General features: G+C 36.6%; 2 protein-coding genes across 2 annotated transcripts; both read left to right on the top strand.

Moving 5' to 3' along the window:
• The first annotated feature begins 203 nt into the window (after positions 1–203).
• LOC109815963 (CAAX amino terminal protease family protein) lies at positions 204–6,462 on the top strand. The gene is made up of 10 exons (XM_020380796.3): positions 204–567; positions 1,563–1,654; positions 1,830–1,937; positions 2,675–2,757; positions 3,230–3,363; positions 3,768–3,817; positions 4,087–4,179; positions 5,410–5,501; positions 5,916–6,022; positions 6,142–6,462. The coding sequence occupies exons 1-10, from the start codon at positions 331–333 to the stop codon at positions 6,181–6,183; spliced, it is 1,038 nt and encodes a 345-aa protein (XP_020236385.1). The 5' UTR covers positions 204–330; the 3' UTR covers positions 6,184–6,462.
• A 2,769-nt stretch (positions 6,463–9,231) lies between these two features.
• On the top strand, positions 9,232–14,556 carry LOC145956362 (uncharacterized). Its single transcript, XM_083071946.1, has one exon. The coding sequence runs from the start codon at positions 9,232–9,234 to the stop codon at positions 14,554–14,556; it is 5,325 nt and encodes a 1,774-aa protein (XP_082928072.1).
• The last annotated feature ends 8,709 nt before the right edge of the window (positions 14,557–23,265 follow it).

Below are 23,265 nucleotides of genomic sequence, written 5' to 3' on the forward strand. Positions count from 1 at the left end.
AGAAACACCTATAGATAAAATTTTTAAATATAAATATTAAAATAAGATATTTTAAAATTATAGAGATTAAAAATAATAATTTTAAATTTAAAAAATAAAAATAAATTTATCAAAAATTTAAGAAAATAAAAATATATTTAAATCTATATAATTATTATAAAAAGAAGAAAAAAAAGTAGATTGATACAATTTTAAAGCAACATTTTCTGGAGGGGACTTGAACTCATATGCGACCAGCCTTATCCAGTGCACACATAATCAAATCAAAAGCACTAAGATTCAAAGTTCTCCACCTTACACTTTCAATTTCCAAATTCTCCACCTCACACCATGCTTTCAAATTCAATGCTACTTGCTTCTTCTCTGTATTCACCATCACCACCTTGCGCTCTCTTCGCTTCCCACAACCTTTCTTCTTCCTTCAAACCCTTCTCAAAACAAAACGCCGCATTTCTCCATAGAAACCCCTTTCTCCCGCGCCACTTCACTTTGGGCTCTAAAACGCCTCTTCCTTCTGTTTGCTTCTTCAACGCTCGAGACAAATCTGACACCAATTTTCAGGATAAGGCACTCCCTCCTTCACCCTTTCTTCTTGTTATTTGTTTATTTACTTATTTTTCTTAATCCACTTACTTTCACGGAATTTCAGTTAATTAATTGTTTTGTAAAAGAATATAAAAAAAATAAACTTTCAACATAAAAAAATAATTACAAAATTATATTAATTAAACTTCATTTAAAATAAATTTAAAATATAATAAGAATTAAAATTATGTAAATATTAAAAAAAAAACTTTTAAAAACTAAATTAAGTTTCTAGTGATTTTAAAACAGATATAGATATATTTATTCCGATTCTCGTACCTAATTTAATAAATTTTATTGTAAATCAAGTATTACTTGATTGTATGTTCGATAAAATTGAGTATTCTTCGACAAAGTTATTACAAGTTCGGACATTATTTAGGGCTGCAAGTTTACTTGTCATCTCTTGTGATAAAGAAAAAGAACAATAAGGAAATGATTTTTAATGTGGGCATCTGGTGATTGGGTTTGTTGTTAATTCAATAACCGAATTTACTGTGACAAAATGATTCCCTTTGCATGAGTGAATTTGAGTGTATTTCAGTGACTCCTATGAGTTAGAGGTCTGTGTGTTGTGTTTGTTTTTGTTTACAATAATATATGAAAGAGTTTAGTTTTCATACAATATATTAAAAATGTTTACACGGTCAGTTAATTAGAAATCATCTTAGAAATCACCTTAAATATGATAATTTACTACTGAATGACATGCTAAACAACTTTTATGTGGGTTATTCCAGTTTAACTAGTGGTTTCGAGTTCAAATTTTGAATATATAACTGTGTTAAATAATTCAGAGGGAGAGCCTTGCTTCCCATAGTGGTCCTAACAGGATTGTTTCTAGTGGAGGAAACTCGTAGTTTATAAGAAAAAGAAAACAACTTTTATACTATTAATGCATTCTAATTAAAGTATATGTAAGAAGATATTGTATAATTGTGTTGTTCTTGTTTTTTTGTTTTTTTTATGTTTTTCAGGAATCGGGATTGGGATGGCCTATTCTCAGGCGATGGGAGGTGCCTTGGGAATGGCAAACAGTTTCATTGACCTCTCTTGCTTGTGGATTGGGGTGTGTTTTAAACGGCTGTTATGATTTCATATCAAACTTGAAATAATGCAAATCTACTGAGGAAGATGTCATCTAGAAACTTCGTACCTATAACGTCAATTGGTTTACAATTTACATGTTATAATTGATTTCTATGTTGCTGACTGTGTTGGGCCATTAATTTATTCCCAGGCAGTTTTGTATTGACAGGTTTGACCGAAGCAATTGCTCTACCATATCTAGGAATCGAACCTGATAAGCTAAGTTTAGATGACAAGGCAGAGATACTTTTATTCGATCAGGGGTATGCAATTAATTTGGATTCTTACCTTTGTAATGTTGGGAGTTGGCTGGTAAATTGTGAAACAGCTTCCACTTTTTGGTTCTGATTTGTTCTTGACGAGTCAATCTCTTATTAAGAGTATGCGAAGCCACATTTTAGATAGCAAGATGATATGATGTTGTTCATGGCAGTGATTGACATGCATTGAGTCGTTAGGCTGTCATTTACTACCTTATTCTCTTTCCTTCTCAAAACTTGCATCCTCGTGAAATGATTGAATGCTCAATGCTTACATTGTAACATTTACTTTTATAGAATTTTAGAGGAGGAGATTTAGAGAGGGAGGACAGAGAGGTTCTGCATATCACATATCTTCCACACATATAGGCTCTTGATAGACTTAATGGAGACTATTTCCTATGCTAATATTAATAGAGTGCAACTCCCTAGACATTAATACTTACGAACACTACATGCATTTTATCATGTGATACATGAACATACTATTTCATAAGTGCATTAACTATTATTATTTCCAACAGCTTTAAACTTTAGACCTTTGTCTTGTTAACTAGTTGCCTAATGTTGGGAAGTATGGAGTCAACTAGATCCATCTATAAACAATAAAAGTACGAAACACCTTTGTCCTTTCTACTTTCTGTACCTAATGATTATTCCAATTTTCTTTCCGGTGTTTAAGACAAAGTAGATAAAGTTTTGGATTACTTTCTTATTTTCTCCTATTATTGTCTTGGCAGCATCACAACTGCTGTTGTACTTGGAATCATATACAGTGTTGCCAACTCTTTCCAGCCACTTCCTGAAGACTTCTTCAAATATGGTATTAATATTTAAGAGCCTTTCAATTATATCTAGGGCACAGGCAAAACGTTTCAACTTTCTAATGTGAGCAATAGTAACATGAGGCTGTAAGTATAGTGTCTACAGCCACAACCAATCTAGAGCTCAAAATAATATTAAAATAACTTACTCATGGATTTCAATAGACTTTATTATTATTTTAATACATTTAGAGTTGTTGATTGGTTGGTTGCACTTATAGACGCTGTGCTCATGCAACTTTTTTCTTCAATGTTTGTGTCATGCCATAATTAAGTTCACTGCCACCAATATGAACCAGTTTATGCCTTGATGAGCATGCTGTATCTCTGTTTTGTTGCATCATGCTGATTTAAATTTCATTTTAATCAGATGTTTCATTTGCAATTGGATTATAATTAGATGAATTAGAATATGTTATGCATTGATGTTTTTTCTTTTTTCCCCATTCAATGGTAACAACATTGTAACAGATTTCAGGGGACCTTTCAATCTTCAAAAGGGTTGGCTTTTGTGGGCTGGAGTTGGACTTGGTGGTGCCATAATTGCCATTTCATTGACTGGAGTTGCTGTGTCTTTCTTCAGTGGAGAAGCCCCACAAAGAGAGGTTTGTGTTCTCTTTTTTGAAATTTACAGGAAGATGCAGGTGTAATTCTTAGTTTCTATATGTTAAACTATTTTCTTTGTAGCTTGGAAGGAGGCAATATAGGGTAATGAATTTCAAATAGCATTAGTATTGAACCACTGATCTTAGAATTACATTGCAGCTGTTTATATTATGTTTCCAACTTTCTATCATTGTATGGATCATCCTAGCTAACTAGAGGCAGATCAGATTATCTTTATCTAATGATGAGTTTGGATCAACTATCCTTATGAACATTAGCAGAACTAATCTGTATTGATAAGAGTTTTGTTCTGTTAAAGATTGCCTTATTTAAAAGGGTATACCTTCTATGGATTTATAACCTTGTGGATATCTCTTATATGCTTTTATAAACTGCTTTACAGACTGACGCTCTTGTTCGCTTGCTTCCATTAATTGGATCTTCAAATCTCAGGTAACATATTCTGTTCCCTTATTTTAAATTGGAGTTGCGGCTTCAGTTATACTTTGATTAAAGAAATTGCAGTAAAATATGGCTTATGCAGCCAAATTGCAGTTGCAGGGTATCTTAAACCACAACATTGTGGTGAAAATTGCAGTTGTGGACTTCAATTTTAAATCACAGTTCTTCTATCAATGAAAAAAAATTGTCAAAAGTTCCTACCTATGTCAGATATCCCAGATTCTCAAGTATGGGACTGATTGTGTTTATTTTCATTGTAGCACTGCCTGCTTGGTGGGCATCACAGGGGTTCTTGCTCCACTCCTTGAGGAGACTATATTTCGAGGATTTTTTATGACTTCCCTGACTAAGTGGTATTGGTTGCTTTCATTACTTCTCCTTTCCATTTAATTCCCTGTGTTTTGCTGATCAAACTTTTTTTTTTTAACGTTCATTTATTTCCATTTATCATAATAAAATATGTTTGTTAAAGAAACTGCAGCTTGCCTTGAAAGTGAGACTTTTGTTTTTGAACTAGATATTCAATGGCTTGATAATTGAACAGAGAAGGTTTCTACAAATGCTGCTTCAGCTGTAGTTAGCTTATCCTTGAATGAAGGGGAAGTTGATTAGGATGCATAGTGAAGTTTGCATTGTGCTAGGTAGTTTCTATTTTTCCTTCCAGTTAAGTTTCTGACAGTATTGGCATATATGGACTCATAATTTAGGTGGTAGTTCTTCAATCAACTTGGTGAGCTTTTTAATATATTGACTTTTATCTTCAAGAGATTTTATATGGCATATACGGTGGCGACTGGGAAGGGCTGGTTTAGATATTTTAAAGGTTCAATCGACCTACATGTAGTCCATAAAACACCAACTAATGCACTACTTGTTTAGTTGTTTAGACAAACTTGAGCTTTTCAAAATACTGTTTACACAAAAGCATACAGAGGGTTCTAAAACGAGATTGCTATAGTGCTATACTTATGTTATTATTGTAAAATAAAGATTTGTCTGATTTAGGTCCAGACTCCAGAGGTAGACAATGAAAGGGATGATTGAAAAGAGAGAAGTAGCAATATGACATGTCAGAAGAATTTTTTTTGGAACTGACTGATAGTTTCATCATTTCACTGCGTACTAGAATTTGATTCAGTTTTAATCTGTAGATCTTACCAGTTCTTACCTTGATGGCCTGAAAAAGTCAAAGCCCCCAAATAAAACCATATATTCAATTATTTTAAATTTTAATGTATATTTGAAATGTGCTTTTATATTCTTCATTGGATCTTCAATTGTGGAAAAATTTATGATCTTAAGGAAAAATGATTATTTTTGTTTTTATTTTATTTTTAACATATAAACCAGAGTGTGTTGGTCTGAGTTAGCAATTTCAGGCTAGATAAAAACCTGAACTTTTCTTATGCTTTCTTTGTGAAAAATAATCTTATCAGTGGATATAGTTGTGTGCAAAATATGTAGATTTAGCTTATCTGAGATGCTATATGCATTATGGATGTCTAAACTCGTTTTTTCAAGTATCTTTTGTGAATCGATTGTTACTGGTACAAATTTTCTCATGCATGATAACTCTCACTCAGGGTTCCTACACCAGTTGCTGTCGTCCTTAGTGCTGCTGTGTTTGCCCTTGCCCATCTCACTCCTGGAGAATTTCCACAGTTGTTTGTTCTAGGTATTATGTAAATATATGATAACATGATCTTCAGAAATGACAAGAAATGTTCTATCATAATGTTTGGGTCGCAGTAGACACTGAATTTACAATTATTTAATTTAAACAAGGGTAAAATATGAAAGAAAAAAAATAGGGTCTGTTTGGTTTGAGAAAATATTTCTGTTTTCAGTTTTTATTTTTGCAAAAAATTACAAAAGTTCATTTTTTTATAATTTTGTTTTATTATTCCCTATACAAATGTTTGAAAATACAAATCAAAGTGAAAAAATGTGATGTATTTGTAATTATTTGAAGAAAAATAAAAATAGAAAATGTTTTCTCAAACCAAGGAGGGCTCTATTTTCTCTTGAAAGATGCAATTGTTCCTCCACCTACTTTGAAGAAAATGACAGAAATTTGTGGCATATGTAGGGGCTGCTTTGGGGTTTTCATATGCTCAAACTCGCAATCTTCTCACTCCCATCACTATCCATTCCTTTTGGAATTCAGGAGTTATATTGCTTCTTACTTTTTTGCAGGTATTAACTAAAACTCTTTGCATGTGTCTGTTTAGTATGGTTTACTGGCACCTAATCCTGGGTTTGCAATCACCTTTTTTATTCAGTACTAAGAATTCTTATCCTGTTTGTATATATAGCTTCAAGGGTATGATATTAGAGAATTGTTGCAGTCAACTTGAAGCGAAATTTTCTCCTTGCATGGATGTGGAGCATGTACAGAATAGAATACAAATCCATTTCTTTGCTTATCTGTGCACCCTTTCCCTGTTGTAAAGCATAATCAGATTCTTGCATGAAACAGCGAAGCAGGAAATGACTGTTTGATCATGGCAGTTAAAATATGCTATGAACTTTGAAATTTTCAGCAGACCCTGGTTGTCAACTAGGGCTTCTTTTGGATATCCAATGTTGAACGGAGTAGAGCAAAATCAAATGAAATAGAATAAGCGTTGGTTTAAGTAACCTTCTCTAGAATCACTTGTAGTAGAGGAAAACTAGAAGAAAAAAAATGAAATAATTTCTTTCATGACTTAAAATTAGTTTATGCAATAAGCTAATTTATAGAAGTTTCCTCTTATTAGTTTTTTCAAAATTTTATTTTTAATTTACGTATAAGTTAGTTTTAATTTATGAAGAAACTTTATTTTATTTTATTTTTTTCTCCTAATAATGCTTTTGAAGAAGTTTATCTAAATAAGTCCTAAATATGTGAGGATATTAATTCTCTTTCACTAAACTTACATTGAACCCGAATCTAACACTTTGTTCTTATGCTTATGCATCAGAAAGTGTAAAATCTCCTTCCAATGACAATTAAATGGGTTTAGAAACACACCATAAAATAGTCTAATATTGGGAATTTGATGACTTCCTATGGTTGGTGTAGTAGGGATGGTAACGGGGTTTTATGAGGACGGGTAGTAGGATATTTATACATGCTCTGTCAGATAAAAATCTATCTTGTATTTGTCTCATACTTATGTGGGTATCTGTTTAGTAGGTATTTGTGAATTTATAAATACTTGTGAGTATCTAAAGATATTTATGGATGTTTGTAAATTATTTTGAAAATTAAAATAAGTATTTAAATAATTTTAAGCTTATATTTGATGTTAAGTGTATTGAAATATGATATTTTTTTGAAATATTAAAAATAAGATAAAATATGAATATTTAAGTAATATTATTATTGGGTATTCACATATATGGATACTACCATATCCACCTTGTCCCACTTATAAACGAATAAAAAAATATCTATACATGTTATGCATAAATATTCATTTAGACTATTCTTTTATTATCCGTATCATCAGATATCCGTGAGTACGAATATTTTTGTTATAGGTTGCTAACAAGAGAAATGAATAGTTTGTATGAAATTATTAGATTCAAAATTTAATGCAGCGACAGCGACTGTAAACAAAATAAATTTGGGAGTTTGGAATATTAATGGAAGATAATAAAATCTGTTTTATTATTTGGAAAGTAAACAAAGGAGAATGAGTTTATATTATTTCAATCTTATGCTTGTCACAAGTAAAAATCAAGCCCAGCCTAAGCATAAGGCTGGTCAAGTCATAGTTTTAGGTCTCCAAAATATTTTTTTTTTTACTTATATAGAACTTAATGAATCAGTTATATTAATACTACTTTTAGTTTGTTGATCATTGTCTAAGTTTAGTATTGTAAGTACTGGGACTTGATCCTAGTATTGTAATTTTTTTTATTGAAGGTTTCTTTTTTTATGGGTGACGGTTGATTTTCTTACTACTTTCTCATCTTTAAAAAGACTTAACTTCAAAACTCATTTTAGTCCTTAAAATATGTTGGGTCTGTTTTGATAAAAATATCTTAATAACGAGATTCGACTCTTTTTTTCCACGTAACATCATCAAATATTTCCCCAAAACAAAATTCTTTTTAATCTCTTATTTTAAAAAAGAAAAGTGTTTATGTAATATAGAAACTAGAAATAGCAATAGCAATGAAAAGGGAAAATACAACTCAAAGATGGAGATAACACGTGTATTATTTCTGTAATGAAAAGATTGTGGAGGAAAAATATATTCCTATTGCATAGAGCTAAGTTTTTCTTCCGAGAACAAATGCTCTCTGCCCATAACTTCGTTAATGATTTCCCCCACTATATTTTTCTCTACTCAACCCTCGTATAACAAAATTCTCCTACACGATTTATCCTTCTCTCTCATTCATCTAACATAAGCCTGCCACACATTAGGCATGAGTAGCTACATATTGTGATAACAACCCACTTGAATCCCACTTTACATTTGGGTCCTAACACTGCCCCTCTTGAAATATGGACTTGTCCTTAAGTTTGAGTTTGGGAAATTGACTCCTAACATATACTTCTTACCTCCCTGTACGGGTAAGGGCGTTCGGCCACCACCCGGTCGGCTGCCAAAAGGCAAAACCAAGTGACCGAGTGGCGTTCGGCCACCTGGATCGGCCCATCATCTCTCATGGCCCTTAATCCATGATTAGGAGTTAATTAGTTGATTAAGGTGTATTACCTAATACGGTAAATACGTTGCAGGGCCCATGGGGTCCAAAGCCCATAAATGTCAATATAAATAGCTCAAGTCAAAAGGTAACGTCACTGTTCATTAATTACCCTCGATATTGGTGCTTGTCCTGACTTGAGCGTCGGAGTGCCTTTTGCAGGTACCAACCCCTCACTCGCATTGGATCGGACCACTCGTTCGGCCTTCAGAGTACGAGAAGATTTGGTGTATCCTCCAGACAGGTACATTTCAGTGTACGGGTAAGGGCGTTCGGCCACCACCCGGTCGGCTGCCAAAAGGCAAAACCAAGTGACCGAGTGGCGTTCGGCCACCTGGATCGGCCCATCATCTCTCATGGCCCTTAATCCATGATTAGGAGTTAATTAGTTGATTAAGGTGTATTACCTAATACGGTAAATACGTTGCAGGGCCCATGGGGTCCAAAGCCCATAAATGTCAATATAAATAGCTCAAGTCAAAAGGTAACGTCACTGTTCATTAATTACCCTCGATATTGGTGCTTGTCCTGACTTGAGCGTCGGAGTGCCTTTTGCAGGTACCAACCCCTCACTCGCATTGGATCGGACCACTCGTTCGGCCTTCAGAGTACGAGAAGATTTGGTGTATCCTCCAGACAGGTACATTTGGCGCCCACCGTGGGGCCGAACGAAAGTGGTTGAAAGTTGGCTAAGAAGAACGATGCCGATAACTAGGAGAACGAACACGCAAGACCGCCCTACTGAAGAACATGTGGAGATGGTGGATGAAACAGATCTCACCGAAACAGTACGACTACTTAAGCAAGAAATGGAATTGATGAAACAACAAAGAGAAAAAGATGCAAGGGAGCTTTCAGCCTTGAGGGCTGAGAATGAAGCGCTGAGAAGTCAGGATACTTCTTGGAAGCCTACCCATGCCACCAACACACAAACTCAGGGGTCATACCAATCTCATGCGGTCCATACATCGGTCCCCCACGCTTCAGCAGTAGCCCCTGAGAGATTCCCTTCGGCCTTACCTACTGTAGTTCGTCCTGCAGATGTAACCACTATCGGATCACACCGACATCCGTTTACTCCCTCCATTATGCAACTCCCCCTGATGGATAACTGGAAGGCTTTACCTATTGACAAGTATGATGGTACCACTGATCCTGATGAACATTTAGATGTTTTTCTGACACAGGTAACTCTGAGTACGACCGATGACGCTGCATTGTGTCGGATTTTTCCTACGTCCCTCAAAGGCAGAGCTCTCAGCTGGTTCACTCGTCTCCCACCTAACTCAATCGATTCCTTTAATACATTATCATCCCAGTTCACTATCCAATTTGCGACAAGTCGCCCTCACAGTCTAACATCTTTATCTTTGGTTAGTCTTAGGCAGGATAAAAAAGAGTCTCTTCGGGCGTTTATGGATCGGTTTAACAAGGCTACTTTGGAGATCAGAGATCTCAACCCAGCCGTGGCGCTGCATCATCTCACAACGGCTTTAAAACCAGGCCCATTCGTCAACAGCATTTGTAAAAAGCCTCCTTCGGACATGAATGACTTACGTAGGAGGGCAGATAAGTACATGCAGATGGAGGAGTTGGCAGAATTTAGAAATCAGGCCCGAGCCGAGCAGTCCACTAAATCCGAGAAACCAGTTGAACCATCATACAGGGGGCGAGGCAAAGAAATATCCCTTCGGGAGAGGCCTATTCGTGGACCGAAGTATACTCAGTATACTCCCCTTAATGCCAATCGCGCGGCGGTCCTCGAACAGGCTTTGGCATCTGAAGTGTTAACGATCCCGAAGAGAGCATCTACTCCGCCAAGAGCAGATACTAGCAAATCTTGTCGGTATCATAGGAATCGGGGACATTCAACTGATGAGTGCGCGGCCCTCAAAGACAAGATCGAAGACCTGATTAAGCAAGGGAAACTGCACAATTTTGTGGACCGGTCTGGTTCGTCTCAAAATCGTTCATACCAACCCAGGTATCAGGATCGGCACAGGCAAGACCGTTCTGATAAAACCTCTGATAGAGGTCGGCGCGAGAGAAGCAGGTCACGTGAAAGAAAAGATGATTCGGCACCCTCGCATCGAAGGATTATCAATACCATTGCTGGTGGCTTTGCAGGTGGGGGCACAACTTCTTCGGCCCAAAAGAGACATCTCCGAGCTATCCGGTCGGTCAACGCTGTTCACCGACAGTCGTCTCGGCGATTACCAACGATAACCTTCACAGATGCAGACTTCAAGGGTATTGACCCAGAACAAGACGATCCGATGGTCATTAGTGTTGAGATTCACAACTGCATTGTCAAGAAAACACTGATTGATCAGGGCAGTTCGGCGGACATACTATATTGGAGCACATTCCAACAGTTGGGTATCTCGGAAAAAGAGTTGCTTCCTTATGACGATCCGTTGGTTGGCTTTGCAGGAGAGAGAGTCAGCACCAAGGGATACATAAAACTTTTTACAAGGTTTTGTTTCGACGAAAAGGAGAGCAGAGAGATCCAAGTAAAGTACATTGTCGTTGAAGCTAATACCTCGTATAATATCCTACTCGGTAGACCATCCCTAAATGCATTAGGAGCTATTGTTTCAACGCCACATTTGGCAATGAAGTTCCCGTCAGACAGAGGAAATATCATTACAATTCACGCCGATCAAAAGGCTGCTAGGGAATGTTATTACGCTAGTTTGCGTGTTGAGCCGAGGGAGGAAAGAAAATCCAAATCCAACAAAATTCATGCTGTGAACGTTTCGGCACTAGTAGAGGAGGCTGTGTTGGATCTTGATCCAAGAATGAATAATGAAGAAAGGGTGGAACCAATTGAGTCTAAAGTGCCGTTCCAGATAGGCTCACGTCCCGAGCAGGTCACGTACATCGGTGCCGAAATCTCTGAAGATGACCACTCGGCCTTATGTCAGGTTATAGAGAAGAACAGAGATCTCTTCGCATGGACACCCTCCGATATGCCAGGAGTGGATCCAAAAGTCATGTGTCATAAGCTTTCAGTCTGTGCCGAAGCAAAACCAATCGCGCAGCGCAAGAGAAAAATGGGGACCGAAAGAAAGCTGGCAGTTGAAACAGAGGTTGCCAAATTGCTTGATGCCGGATTCATTCGAGAGGTTCATTACACCACTTGGTTGGCGAATGTGGTCATGGTAAAAAAGTCAAATGGAAAGTGGAGAATGTGCACAGATTATACAAGCCTCAACAAGGCATGCCCTAAGGATGCCTATCCACTTCCAAACATAGATCGATTAGTCGATGGAGCCTCGGGACACGAAATGTTGACATTCCTGGATGCTTATTCGGGATACAATCAAATTCCCATGCATGCTCGGGATGAGGAAAAGACGGCCTTCATTACCGATTCGGCTAATTACTGCTATCGGGTAATGCCGTTTGGGTTGAAAAACGCTGGAGCAACGTACCAAAGGTTAATGAATAAAGTTTTTCAACATCAGATAGGCAAGAACATGGAGGTATATGTGGATGATATGGTGGTAAAATCCAGAAATGTTGATCAGCATGCAATGGATCTTTCTGAAATATTCAAACAGTTGCGCAAGTATGATATGAGGCTTAATCCGGAGAAGTGTGTGTTTGGAGTATCAGGAGGAAAATTCCTTGGCTTCATGCTTTCGGTTAGGGGGATTGAAGCTAATCCCGATAAGTGTATGGCAATCGTCAAAATGATCAGCCCTAAGAATCTTAAGCAAGTTCAGCAGTTAGCAGGTCGGCTTACAGCGTTGTCAAGATTCCTCCCGTGTTTGGCTGAAGTAACCAAACCTATGGTAAAATTACTGAGAAAAGCGAACAAGTTTGAATGGTCTGCCGAATGTGAGAAGTCTTTTCAGACTTTAAAAGAACGTCTTGGTTCTCCACCTATCCTTTCTAAGCCCGATCCGGAAGTACCAATTGTGGTCTACTTGTGTGTTTCGAATGACACAATAAGTACGGTTTTAATTCAAGAAAAAGAGGGACAACAGCCCATTTATTTCATCAGTCGTATGTTACAGGAAGCCGAAACAAGGTACCAGCTCTTAGAAAAAGTGGCACTCGGGCTTGTTCACACTGCTCGGCGCCTTCGGCAATATTTTCAGAGTCATCAGATTATTGTTCGAACTGATTGCCCGATAGCCAAAGTGTTACGCAAACCCGAGTTAGCAGGAAGGATGATGGCTTGGTCAATTGAGTTATCGGAGTTTGATATTTGTTTTCAACCTAGGGGACCCATCCGGGCCCAATGCTTGGTGGACTTCGTTGATGAATTGCAACCGAAAGGATATTTTGTTAATACTGTATGGACGATACACGTGGATGGTTCCTCAAACAATCAAGGGAGTGGGGCAGGTATAATTTTGGAGGGACCAACAGGATTAATCATAGAACAGTCCTTACGGTTTGCGTTCAAAGCTTCAAATAATCAGGCCGAGTATGAAGCGTTATTGGCTGGCTTAAGACTCGCGCAAGAAATTGGTGTTAACCGGTTGGAGTGCTGGACCGATTCAAAGGTCGTAGCCGAACAAGTGAATGATAATTTTCAGGTAAAAGATGCAGACTTGTTGAAATATTATCATTTATTCCAAAAAATGCGCGATACGTTTGAAGAAGTTCAAGTAAAACACACACCAAGGGAACACAATACGAGAGCGGACCAATTGGCTCGGTTGGCAAGCAGCACCAGAAAGCCTGGACAACTACGAACCACACTTCACTTGGACCTCGAATCGCCAAGTGTGGTAGCCGCCGAATGTTTGGCAGTGGAGCGGTCCGTTCGTACGTGGATCACCGAGATAATGGATTATCTTGAGCAGGGCACACTACCATCGGACCCAACAGCGGCTAAAAAGCTCCGAACGCAGGCCGCTAGATATGTTATTGTTGGAGGAGATTTGTATAGGAGAGGATTCTCGACTCCATTGTTGAAATGTGTTGATGAGGCACAAGCTAGCTACATTTTGAGAGAAATGCATGAAGGGATATGTGGTTTTCATTCGGGGGGACGGACTTTAGCAACGAAAGTGCTACGAGCCGGATACTACTGGCCTACTCTCAAGGACGACTGTGTAAACTTTGTGAAGCATTGTGTGTCATGTCAGCGACATGGTAACCTTATCCACGCTTCGGCCGAAGAACTGCACGGCATAAGTTCGCCGTGGCCATTCGCGATGTGGGGTATGGACATTCTAGGCCCCTTCCCGATAGCCAAAGGACAGTGCAAGTTTTTACTGGTAGCTGTGGATTACTTCACAAAATGGGTTGAAGCCGAGCCGCTTGCAAGTATCACAGCTGCCAATGTCCAAAAATTTTTATGGAAGAACATCATTACTCGCTTCGGCATTCCATATGCACTTGTTACCGATAATGGTCTGCAGTTCACCGATCAGAAACTCAATCGGTTCATACAAGATCTCGGTATCAAGCACAGATTTACCTCTGTTGAACATCCACAAGCCAATGGGCAAGCCGAAGCAGCAAACAAAGTCATTCTTGGCGAACTGAAGAGACGGTTGGGAGACGCTAAAGGAGCTTGGGCGGAGGAATTGTTAGAAGTTCTATGGGCTTACCGGTGCACGCCCCAATCCACGACTAAAGAAACACCATTTCGGCTGACATATGGCACCGAAGCTATGATACCTGTGGAGGTTGGAGAACCTTCTTTTCGGAGAATGCATTTTGATGAAAATACCAATGATATGTCTCTCCAAGCTGAAGTGGATATGGCGGACGAGGTTCGTCTCAAAGCAGAAATCACGGCTGAGGCTTGCAAGCAAAGGATGACTCGCAGATTTAATTCCAATCTTATCAGAAGAAGTTTTAAAGAAGGTGATCTAGTATGGAGAGCACAAGGATCGGCGAGGCGTAATCCGAGAGAAGGAAAGTTGGCTGCTAATTGGGATGGCCCATTTCGGATTCGGCATAGCTTGGAGAACGGTGCATATAAATTGGAAGAGCTTTCAGGCAAGGTCATTCCGCGAACTTGGAATGCATCCCATCTGAAGACATATTATAGTTAATATTTGTTGTAAATCAGACCTTGTATACATATATGGTGTACTCTTTTCCTTATTCGGTCTTTTCTCCTCTTGTAAAAAAGTGAAAAGGGGTTTTGGCCGATAAGGTTTTTAACGAGGCACCTGTTAATAAAAATCTATGCAGTTCTTCCATTCTTACAGCCCAATTTTCGATTCTGTTACCTAATCAACGCAACAGGCTTCCCTCCCGAGTTGTTCAACTTGGCCAAGGATGTGCCTCAAAATCTCGCAACAGGCTTCCCTCCCGAGTTGTTCAACTCGGCCAAGGATGTGCCTCAAAAAATCTTGCAACAGGCTTCCCTCCCGAGTTGTTCAACTTGGCCAAGGATGTGCCTCAAAATCTCGCAACAGGCTTCCCTCCCGAGTTGTTCAACTCGGCCAAGGATGTGCCTCAAAAAATCTCGCAACAGGCTTCCCTCCCGAGTTGTTCAACTCGGCCAAGGATGTGCCTCAAAAAATCTCGCAACAGGCTTCCCTCCCGAGTTGTTCAACTCGGCCAAGGATGTGCCTTAATAAATATGCTTCCATCACAGATATACAAGCCGAAGCAATTCATTCGGTTTTATTAATAAAAGTTCTACAAGCCGAGGCGTGTTCCTTCGGTTTTACATAAAACAGACGTACAAGCCGAGGCAATTCGTTCGGTTTTATTCACAAATGTTCTAGAAACCGAGGCGTGTTCCTTCGGTTTTACATAAAACAGACGTACAAGCCGAGGCAATTCGTTCGGTTTTATTCACAAATGTTCTAGAAACCGAGGCTTGATCGTTCGGTTTTACATAAAACAGACGTACAAGCCGAAGCAATTCGTTCGGTTTTATTCACAAATGTTCTAGAAACCGAGGCTTGTTCGTTCGGTTTTACATAAAACAGAAGTACAAGCCGAGGCAATTCATTCGGTTTTATCCACAAAAGAGTTACAAATCGATGCATGTCCGTTCGGTTTTATATAAAAACGATGAACAAGCCGAGGCAACCCATTCGGTGTTATTCAAGATCTACAAACCGGTACGTGTTCTTTCGGTCTTACATAAAACGTACAAGCACTAGCCGAAGGAAGTTGATTCGGTTTTACCCAAGCAACCCATTCGGTGTTATTCAAGATCTACAAACCGGTACGTGTTCTTTCGGTCTTACATAAAACGTACAAGCACTAGCCGAAGGAAGTTGATTCGGTTTTACCCAAAAGAAAGCTACCAACCGAAGCAGGTCCTTTCGGACTTGTCAAAGTTGATTTAGTTTTACCCAAAAGACAGCTACCAATTCGGGTTTATTTCTTATCTTTGTTTTTATTTAACTGAAAGGTGAAACCAGCTTGTTCAGCTTTTATTCAGGCGTTCAAATGGTTACCCATTCGGTCCTAGATATATACATACAAGTGGTTAATCCATTCGGCTCTTTATCAGGATTCAAGAATGATGATTTTTATTTAACTAATCATTAATGGACAGCAAGTCAAAACAGATTGCTTAAGAAAAACGATTTCATTCAGATAAGAAAGCTCTATCGGCCTCCAAACTACAACAAAAAGGCATTTTGATTACAAGTATAATTAACTACTCTTCCGGCGTCCGGACGGATTCATCTCCCGTAACGGTATCGGGGTTTCCCTCAGTATCGTTGGTAGGATCATGGTGTCCCTCATCCAGTGTGTTTTCCTCGGAGGTCTCCACATCATCTTCAGCTTGGGGAGCAGGATCATCATCCAGTTCAGCTCCTTCAGGCAGATCGGCATAAGATATCAAGGACCCTTGATAGAAATCCTTAGTCATATCAAATTCAAAGTCCTCTTCAAATTGACCGAAATGCTTAGCCTGACGAATGGCCTGCTTGAACCCAGCCTCATGTTGAGCAACGATCTTTTCTTGAGCTTGCTTTTTGAGGGTGTCATATGCAGTCTCAGCCTCCTCCAGTCGGCGACGCCCTTCATTGGTTATTTTTTGAAGTTCCAGACGAAGGGTATCATTATCACGCCGAACAGCATCCAACTCGGCAGCGAGATCCCTATTCTTGGCAGTCACTTCTTCATTGACTGAAATTGCATCGGCTGCAGTCTTTTCAGCCTCCTCTAAATTTTGTTTCAAAGACTGAACCTCGCCAAGAGGTTCCATAGCAAGGTGATGGGCCAGAGCCAAAGAGCGTGCTTGCACCTCACAAAAAAGTCTCCACTTTGTTTTCCCATCCAAGGATGATAAAAATTCTTGCCCGAATGGAGAGACAAGATCAGACCGAATCACTGACTCGGAGGGAGTATCCTCGCTTAGAAACGCACGAGACATCAGTGGAGGAGGCACCACAATGACGGTTCGGTTTGGAGAGGACTCAGGCAATGACTTCGCCTTTTTGGACGCTTCTGGTTGATCGTCAGAACCTTTTCTCTTTACGCGCTCTCGGTTGGGCTCTTTTTCCTTTTTCTTCTTCTTGCGTTCGGGATGAGGAGGCAACCGGTCGTCCGTATTGGGTCGGGGAGAGGAAGCAACAGTTGAAGTACCTATTTCCCCGGATCGCCGAGCTTGCTTCACCCTTGCGGCAAGCAAGCTACGAATGTCTAGGTCAGCAGCACCACTTTTGACCATGATTCCTGCACGATGAGTTAAGTAAACATCAATAGGATTTAAATTGTTAGAAAAAAATAGGACGAATAGCATACCTATCAGGTCGGTCCACCAACGGGGCGATACAATTAAATTGATTAATGACCTAGTCGGCAATCGCCGAGGGAGGCGCATTAATAATTTCAAATCTGTTCGTTCTTCAGCTGTCAGCATCTTCTTCGGTACCACGTCATAGGGCCGAGGGGTACGAGTCCAGTATAACGGAAATAAACTTTGCCCATTACCATCAAAGAAGAAACGTTGCCCATTCGGCCGTATGGTCACTCGGAAAAATCCAGTTTTGAAATTCTTATACGATGAAGTGAAACTATTTAATAAAAGCCGATCCCCTATTCGGCTTAGGGAATGCCACTTTGCTAAAATCGTTGGCCGAGACGAGTAGAAATACAGAAAGAGAAGAGGGGAAGGCTTAATATGAAGACATTTACATAAGTGCTTGAAGCCCTGTAGTTGTGCCCAGCTGTTCGGGTGCAATTGAGTAGGAGCTACATTCAACACTCGTAGCACTCCCATCGTGAACTCGTCAAACGGCAACGTAACCTTGAGATCTCGGAGGAGACAATCATACATATAGAATGATGGCATTTTGCCATCACTTTGATCAAGACAAACTAAATCAGGATTAACAAAAGCATTGTTTCGGCATGACCGAATCCCAATCGGGTAGGGATTCTCTTTAGTATCAAAATTTAAACAGTTGGTGTAATCAAGGAGATTTGTGATCATTTTGGTGTCTTGATAGCGCGAATAATATGAAGTCACTTCCCCGTTTACCCATTCATATCCAGGCACATCAGATGGACCATATCGTTGACGGTTAGACACTCGTGTTCTTTTCTCTTGAACCTCTTCACCGCCACTAGTAGAAGCTTCGTCGGTTGCGGCACTGCCTTCACCTGACCTTTCGGCATGCATGGGAGATTGAGATAACCTAGGACTTGATATACTGGACGAGAACCCCTCGGAAGAAGAGGACCGAGAGCTGCTAGCCGAAGAACTAGAAGAAGTATCAACCATGGTTACAAGAACTTACCAATTTTTCTAAACGAAGGATAACCGGATCGGCTTCTGAGGTCTCGGAATAACTCAACTCGGATTATGATAAAGTGTATGAATGGCCCTACCGTTTAACCTATTTATAGGAATGAAAAAAGGCGCGAAAATTTAAAGTATCGAAAAGTTGTAACCGTTAGATCTTCCATATCTAACGGTTATTTAATACATGACCCTTCACCTTACCCTAACCGCCATCTTCAGTTTACCCTTAAAGAAAGTCACGTCTCTCTTCAAGGCTGGGGGGCAGTGTACGGGTAAGGGCGTTCGGCCACCACCCGGTCGGCTGCCAAAAGGCAAAACCAAGTGACCGAGTGGCGTTCGGCCACCTGGATCGGCCCATCATCTCTCATGGCCCTTAATCCATGATTAGGAGTTAATTAGTTGATTAAGGTGTATTACCTAATACGGTAAATACGTTGCAGGGCCCATGGGGTCCAAAGCCCATAAATGTCAATATAAATAGCTCAAGTCAAAAGGTAACGTCACTGTTCATTAATTACCCTCGATATTGGTGCTTGTCCTGACTTGAGCGTCGGAGTGCCTTTTGCAGGTACCAACCCCTCACTCGCATTGGATCGGACCACTCGTTCGGCCTTCAGAGTACGAGAAGATTTGGTGTATCCTCCAGACAGGTATACCCTTTTTCAACTAAATTAAAAGTTGACCACCAATATCTTCCAAGGCTACTAAGTTTTTGGTCATCAAAAAAAAAAAAAAAAATCTCAACTCAATGAAATTTCACTTAGTAATTTCTCCTTAACATGCAAAAGACATACTAGTTGCAGGTTGTTTGATAGTATTTAGATCCATTAATATTCACATAGAGCACAATTTTTGCAACATAATCATCATTTTCATTTCTTCTAAAAACTTTTGCGCTGCTTTAAGCACATTTACCTTTAAAAACTAGTAACAAGGTTTGAAATGCCATGTAAATGGTCGTTGGATTCATATTCATTACCCTCACATTGCGTTGTAGGTCTCCATAATTTTTAAACTTTGAATGATATTGAAGTTTTCCTAAACAAGGTACGTCCATATTCAAACAAGAAATGAAGTGTTTGTTAAAGGGAAGTGAATGGAAGCTAAGTTATCATCCAAGAGTTGGCCACTAGATGCAAAGTACTATGTAAAATTATTCAAAGATAAATCACTGTTTGGTTTACTATTTAGTATCCATCAAAAAATTTGTCCAAAATAGTTTGCTAACCACATTTATGTTATGTTTGGATGAGAAATTTTACAAATTTAAAAAATTTTAAATTATTAATATTTGAAATATTTTGATTTTAACTTCTATTATTCTTAAAATATTTTGTTTGGATAAGTCAATTCAAATTTCTTAACTTTTAAATTATTAGGTTGAATATGTTAATTTGATTTAACCTTGGTAAAATTGATTTTAAAAATATATTTATATGTTCAGATTTTTAAATTAAATTTTATAAAAATAAATATTACCTAATTTTTAAATATTTAACAATTTTAAAAATTAATATTAAATAATATTTAATAATTTTAAAAATATTTTCAAATATTTAATAACTAAAAATATGAAGAGATAAGAGATAAAGTAAAATATATAAGTGAAATAAGAAAAAAATATGAGAAATTTCAAATTCTTACTTTTTTAAAAGAATTTAAAATTCTACTATATTTTAAAAATTTTCACAAATACTTAAATTTTAATTTTTTTTATAAATTATTTATTCAAACAAAATATTTTACCTTAACAAATTTTAAATTCTTCAAATAAATAAATTCCTCCATTCATGATTTTGAAATAAATATAATATTGAGTTAGTCAATTTGGTGGACCTCAAGTCTCCATCATCTAAGATTGTACTTTAAACTAACAATTTTCCCAATTTAAAAAAGAAAACAAAATAAACTCACTAATAAGCCCCTAAAATTTTAAATATAACATTATAAAATAAATATCATTATATGATATAACAAGTTCATATGTTATTGGAGAGTGTTAGATGGACATTGAAACATGTTCTTCTCAAAAGAAAAATGGTCTAAATTTTGGTGTGCTCGCTGTGTCTGACATTACCACTCTTGACTCTTGTAACTTGTCTGGCAGCTTGCTTCCACGTGCTCCCTTTAGAGGATATTTAATGAAGTGATGTGCATAGTATTTTACTTGCCGTGCTCTTAAAGATAGCTGCTTCATGTTTATTACTAACATTAAACTAATCAAGTTGAAAACTTTTTTTATTTTTTTATTTATTGGGTCAAATCACGTTCCAAACTTGTTGAACATTCAACATGCATGTGTAGTGTAATTGACTGGTTTAACGCTAGCTAGGTATTAATGTGTAATGGACTTATGGACCAAATAAAGGAAACAGTCAACATATTCTTAATTAAATTTTGTTTCTATCATTTTTTTTCTTCTATTGTTGAGGGTTATAGCATAAAGGTGAGAAAATGTCAAATTTCCTACCTCATTAAAATCATTTGTAATTTTATAATTTATTTTACATTATCACTTGTTTATAATAATTAAAACGAACAAGAAGGAATACTATCTTGAAACTTTAAAATGATACATAAATTGATATATTTTTTTTTCCTTTAAGTAATAGGTATATGAAAAAAAAAATTCTTCAGTGTATTAACTATTAATTAAGAACACAAATTAAAGAATAAAACCGATAAAAAATTAAAAAATTAAAAGGTGATTTTTTATTAAGTATATTATTAATATATACACTTTTTTTTTAGTTCACGTCTCTTATTTTATTACTTTTCCATATATAGAGATCATATATGTATCTTAGACATATCTATGTATGGATCGATCGATGCTTGTTATGGTCAGTAAATCTATATGTAGAGTAGTCTGGTTGAATTAATAGTTCATTTCATATATAAATCATATTTATAAAATTTAATTTCAAATTATTTGATATTTTATTACTGTATATTATTATTGTTAGCCACGTACATATGCAAGTTTTTTTTTCTTTTTCTTTTTTTCAATAATCAAAAGATTTCATTAAAAAGACACAAAATGTGTAAAAATATATGGTAAGAAAGTTAAAATAGGGAACATAAAGTAGTCCATCCTCCCAAAGAAAAAAGAATGCAGAAGGATGAAAAAAAAACTGCCTTAGAAACATAGACAACCCATTGCAAGGGTGGAAATGAGACCATGCAAATGTAATATTTACCATCTTTGATTTAGACTCCAAAACGATGACAACCTCTTGTGTAACCAATGTATTTCCCCCAATAACATGACCGAATTGTGTCGTACACCAAGCAACAAATCAGAATCTACTGCACCATATATAATAGCTAAAACCAATGTAGTTTTCAAAACCAAAGTCCATGCAGCTACCAATTTTTTTTTTTCATTCCAGCAAACCATGTTGCATGTAGCAATGTATTATCATAATAGCTAAAAATAGTCCTTAGGATTTGCTCTCCATGATCAGTTGTCATTTTTTCAAACATCCAACTGGATTTACGCACCAATCTGAGAATAATCTACCGAAAATCTGTCCTCTTTACACATATGCAATTATTATTAATTTTTGGTGAATACTTTACATATACAAGTTAATCCCTCGTTAGTTGAATAGGTAGCATTTGTCTATATAATTTACTTCAATTATTCAATATCGTTTATTTATTTTTAAGAATTTCAATGTTATTATCGATTTGGATGGTGAAAAACTTTAGTTTATGAGAATACACTACAACAAGACGTGTTTTTAGTCTTTATTAACATTTGTCCATTTAATTTATTAAAATGTTATTATAGATTAAGTTAATAGATTATTGTAATATTTTTTTTAAGAAAATGTTATTATGGATAGAATAATATTTTTTTAATTATCTCAGTATTATTCTTTCTAATTATTTCACAAAATTAAAGTCCCACATTGAGGAATGACACATAAGAAATATGCTTCTTTAGTATTTATTTTTTTTCAAAATTAAAATTTTACATCGAGTAAAAGAATGACACATTAATATAGTGAAATTTAAGATAAATCAACTTTGACATTTGATATAGATATAGATTTGGTGGTAGGTAACTTCAAATGTTTTCAATTTTAAAGTAATTGTAAACTAGAGTGATAAAATATATAGATAGCAATATATACCATTTATATTAATACTATCTATTACCATTTTATAAAGTTTACAAAAATTTAACAATATTATTAAAATATTTTCAAACTTAAAGGGCTCGTAAACTAAAGTCATAAAATATATAGATGACAATAACATCTTTATTAAAACGAATTATTTTCATTTTATAAAGTTTACTAAAATTTAATGACATTATTAAAATGTTACAAAATATACCACTTTGATAATATTTTTAAAATGTCTTCGTTAATATGTAAAAATGTTCTTAAAAGTCTTTACTACAACATTTGTTGTCTATGACAACAATAAAAAATCGTTGTTGAAAACCAAAAAATCATTCCTAAAAGTTTAGGGAACGGTTTGGCAACGGTTTCTCAAGCGTGGATTTATCAACCGTTGCCTATTCCAATATGCAACGATTTTTTGGCCTATGCCCACGATGTCAAAAAACTGTTACCTAAACTTCCTGGAACGGTTTTCATGATCTTCATTGGCAAGGTTTTTTTACTTATTTAAGGCAACACTATAAATTTTTAAAGAACGGTTTTAGAAATGTAGTCATTTTTTATAGGCAATACTTTTATGACCGTTGCTAGTGACTTTAGGGAATCTTTTTTAAAGGTTGTCTATGAGATAATATAGACAACAATTTAGACTAAATTTAAGCTACAATTTTGTAAATGTTGTATAAATAAACGTGTAATGGTTATTTTTATATTGACTTATAATATTGGTAATAACACACTATTATTTAAGTAATAATCTTCACCATATGCTATTTTTAAATGGTTATGAATGTAATATATATATATATATATATATATATATATATATATATATTAAATTTTACTTTATCATGTGAAATCATATATATATAATAATAAAGAATTGATTTCATCCTTAAAAA

This window comes from Cajanus cajan, chromosome 3, assembly GCF_000230855.2.
Source record: "Cajanus cajan strain Asha chromosome 3, NIPB_CcT2T_4, whole genome shotgun sequence".
In the NCBI taxonomy this organism is placed as follows: domain Eukaryota; kingdom Viridiplantae; phylum Streptophyta; class Magnoliopsida; order Fabales; family Fabaceae; genus Cajanus; species Cajanus cajan.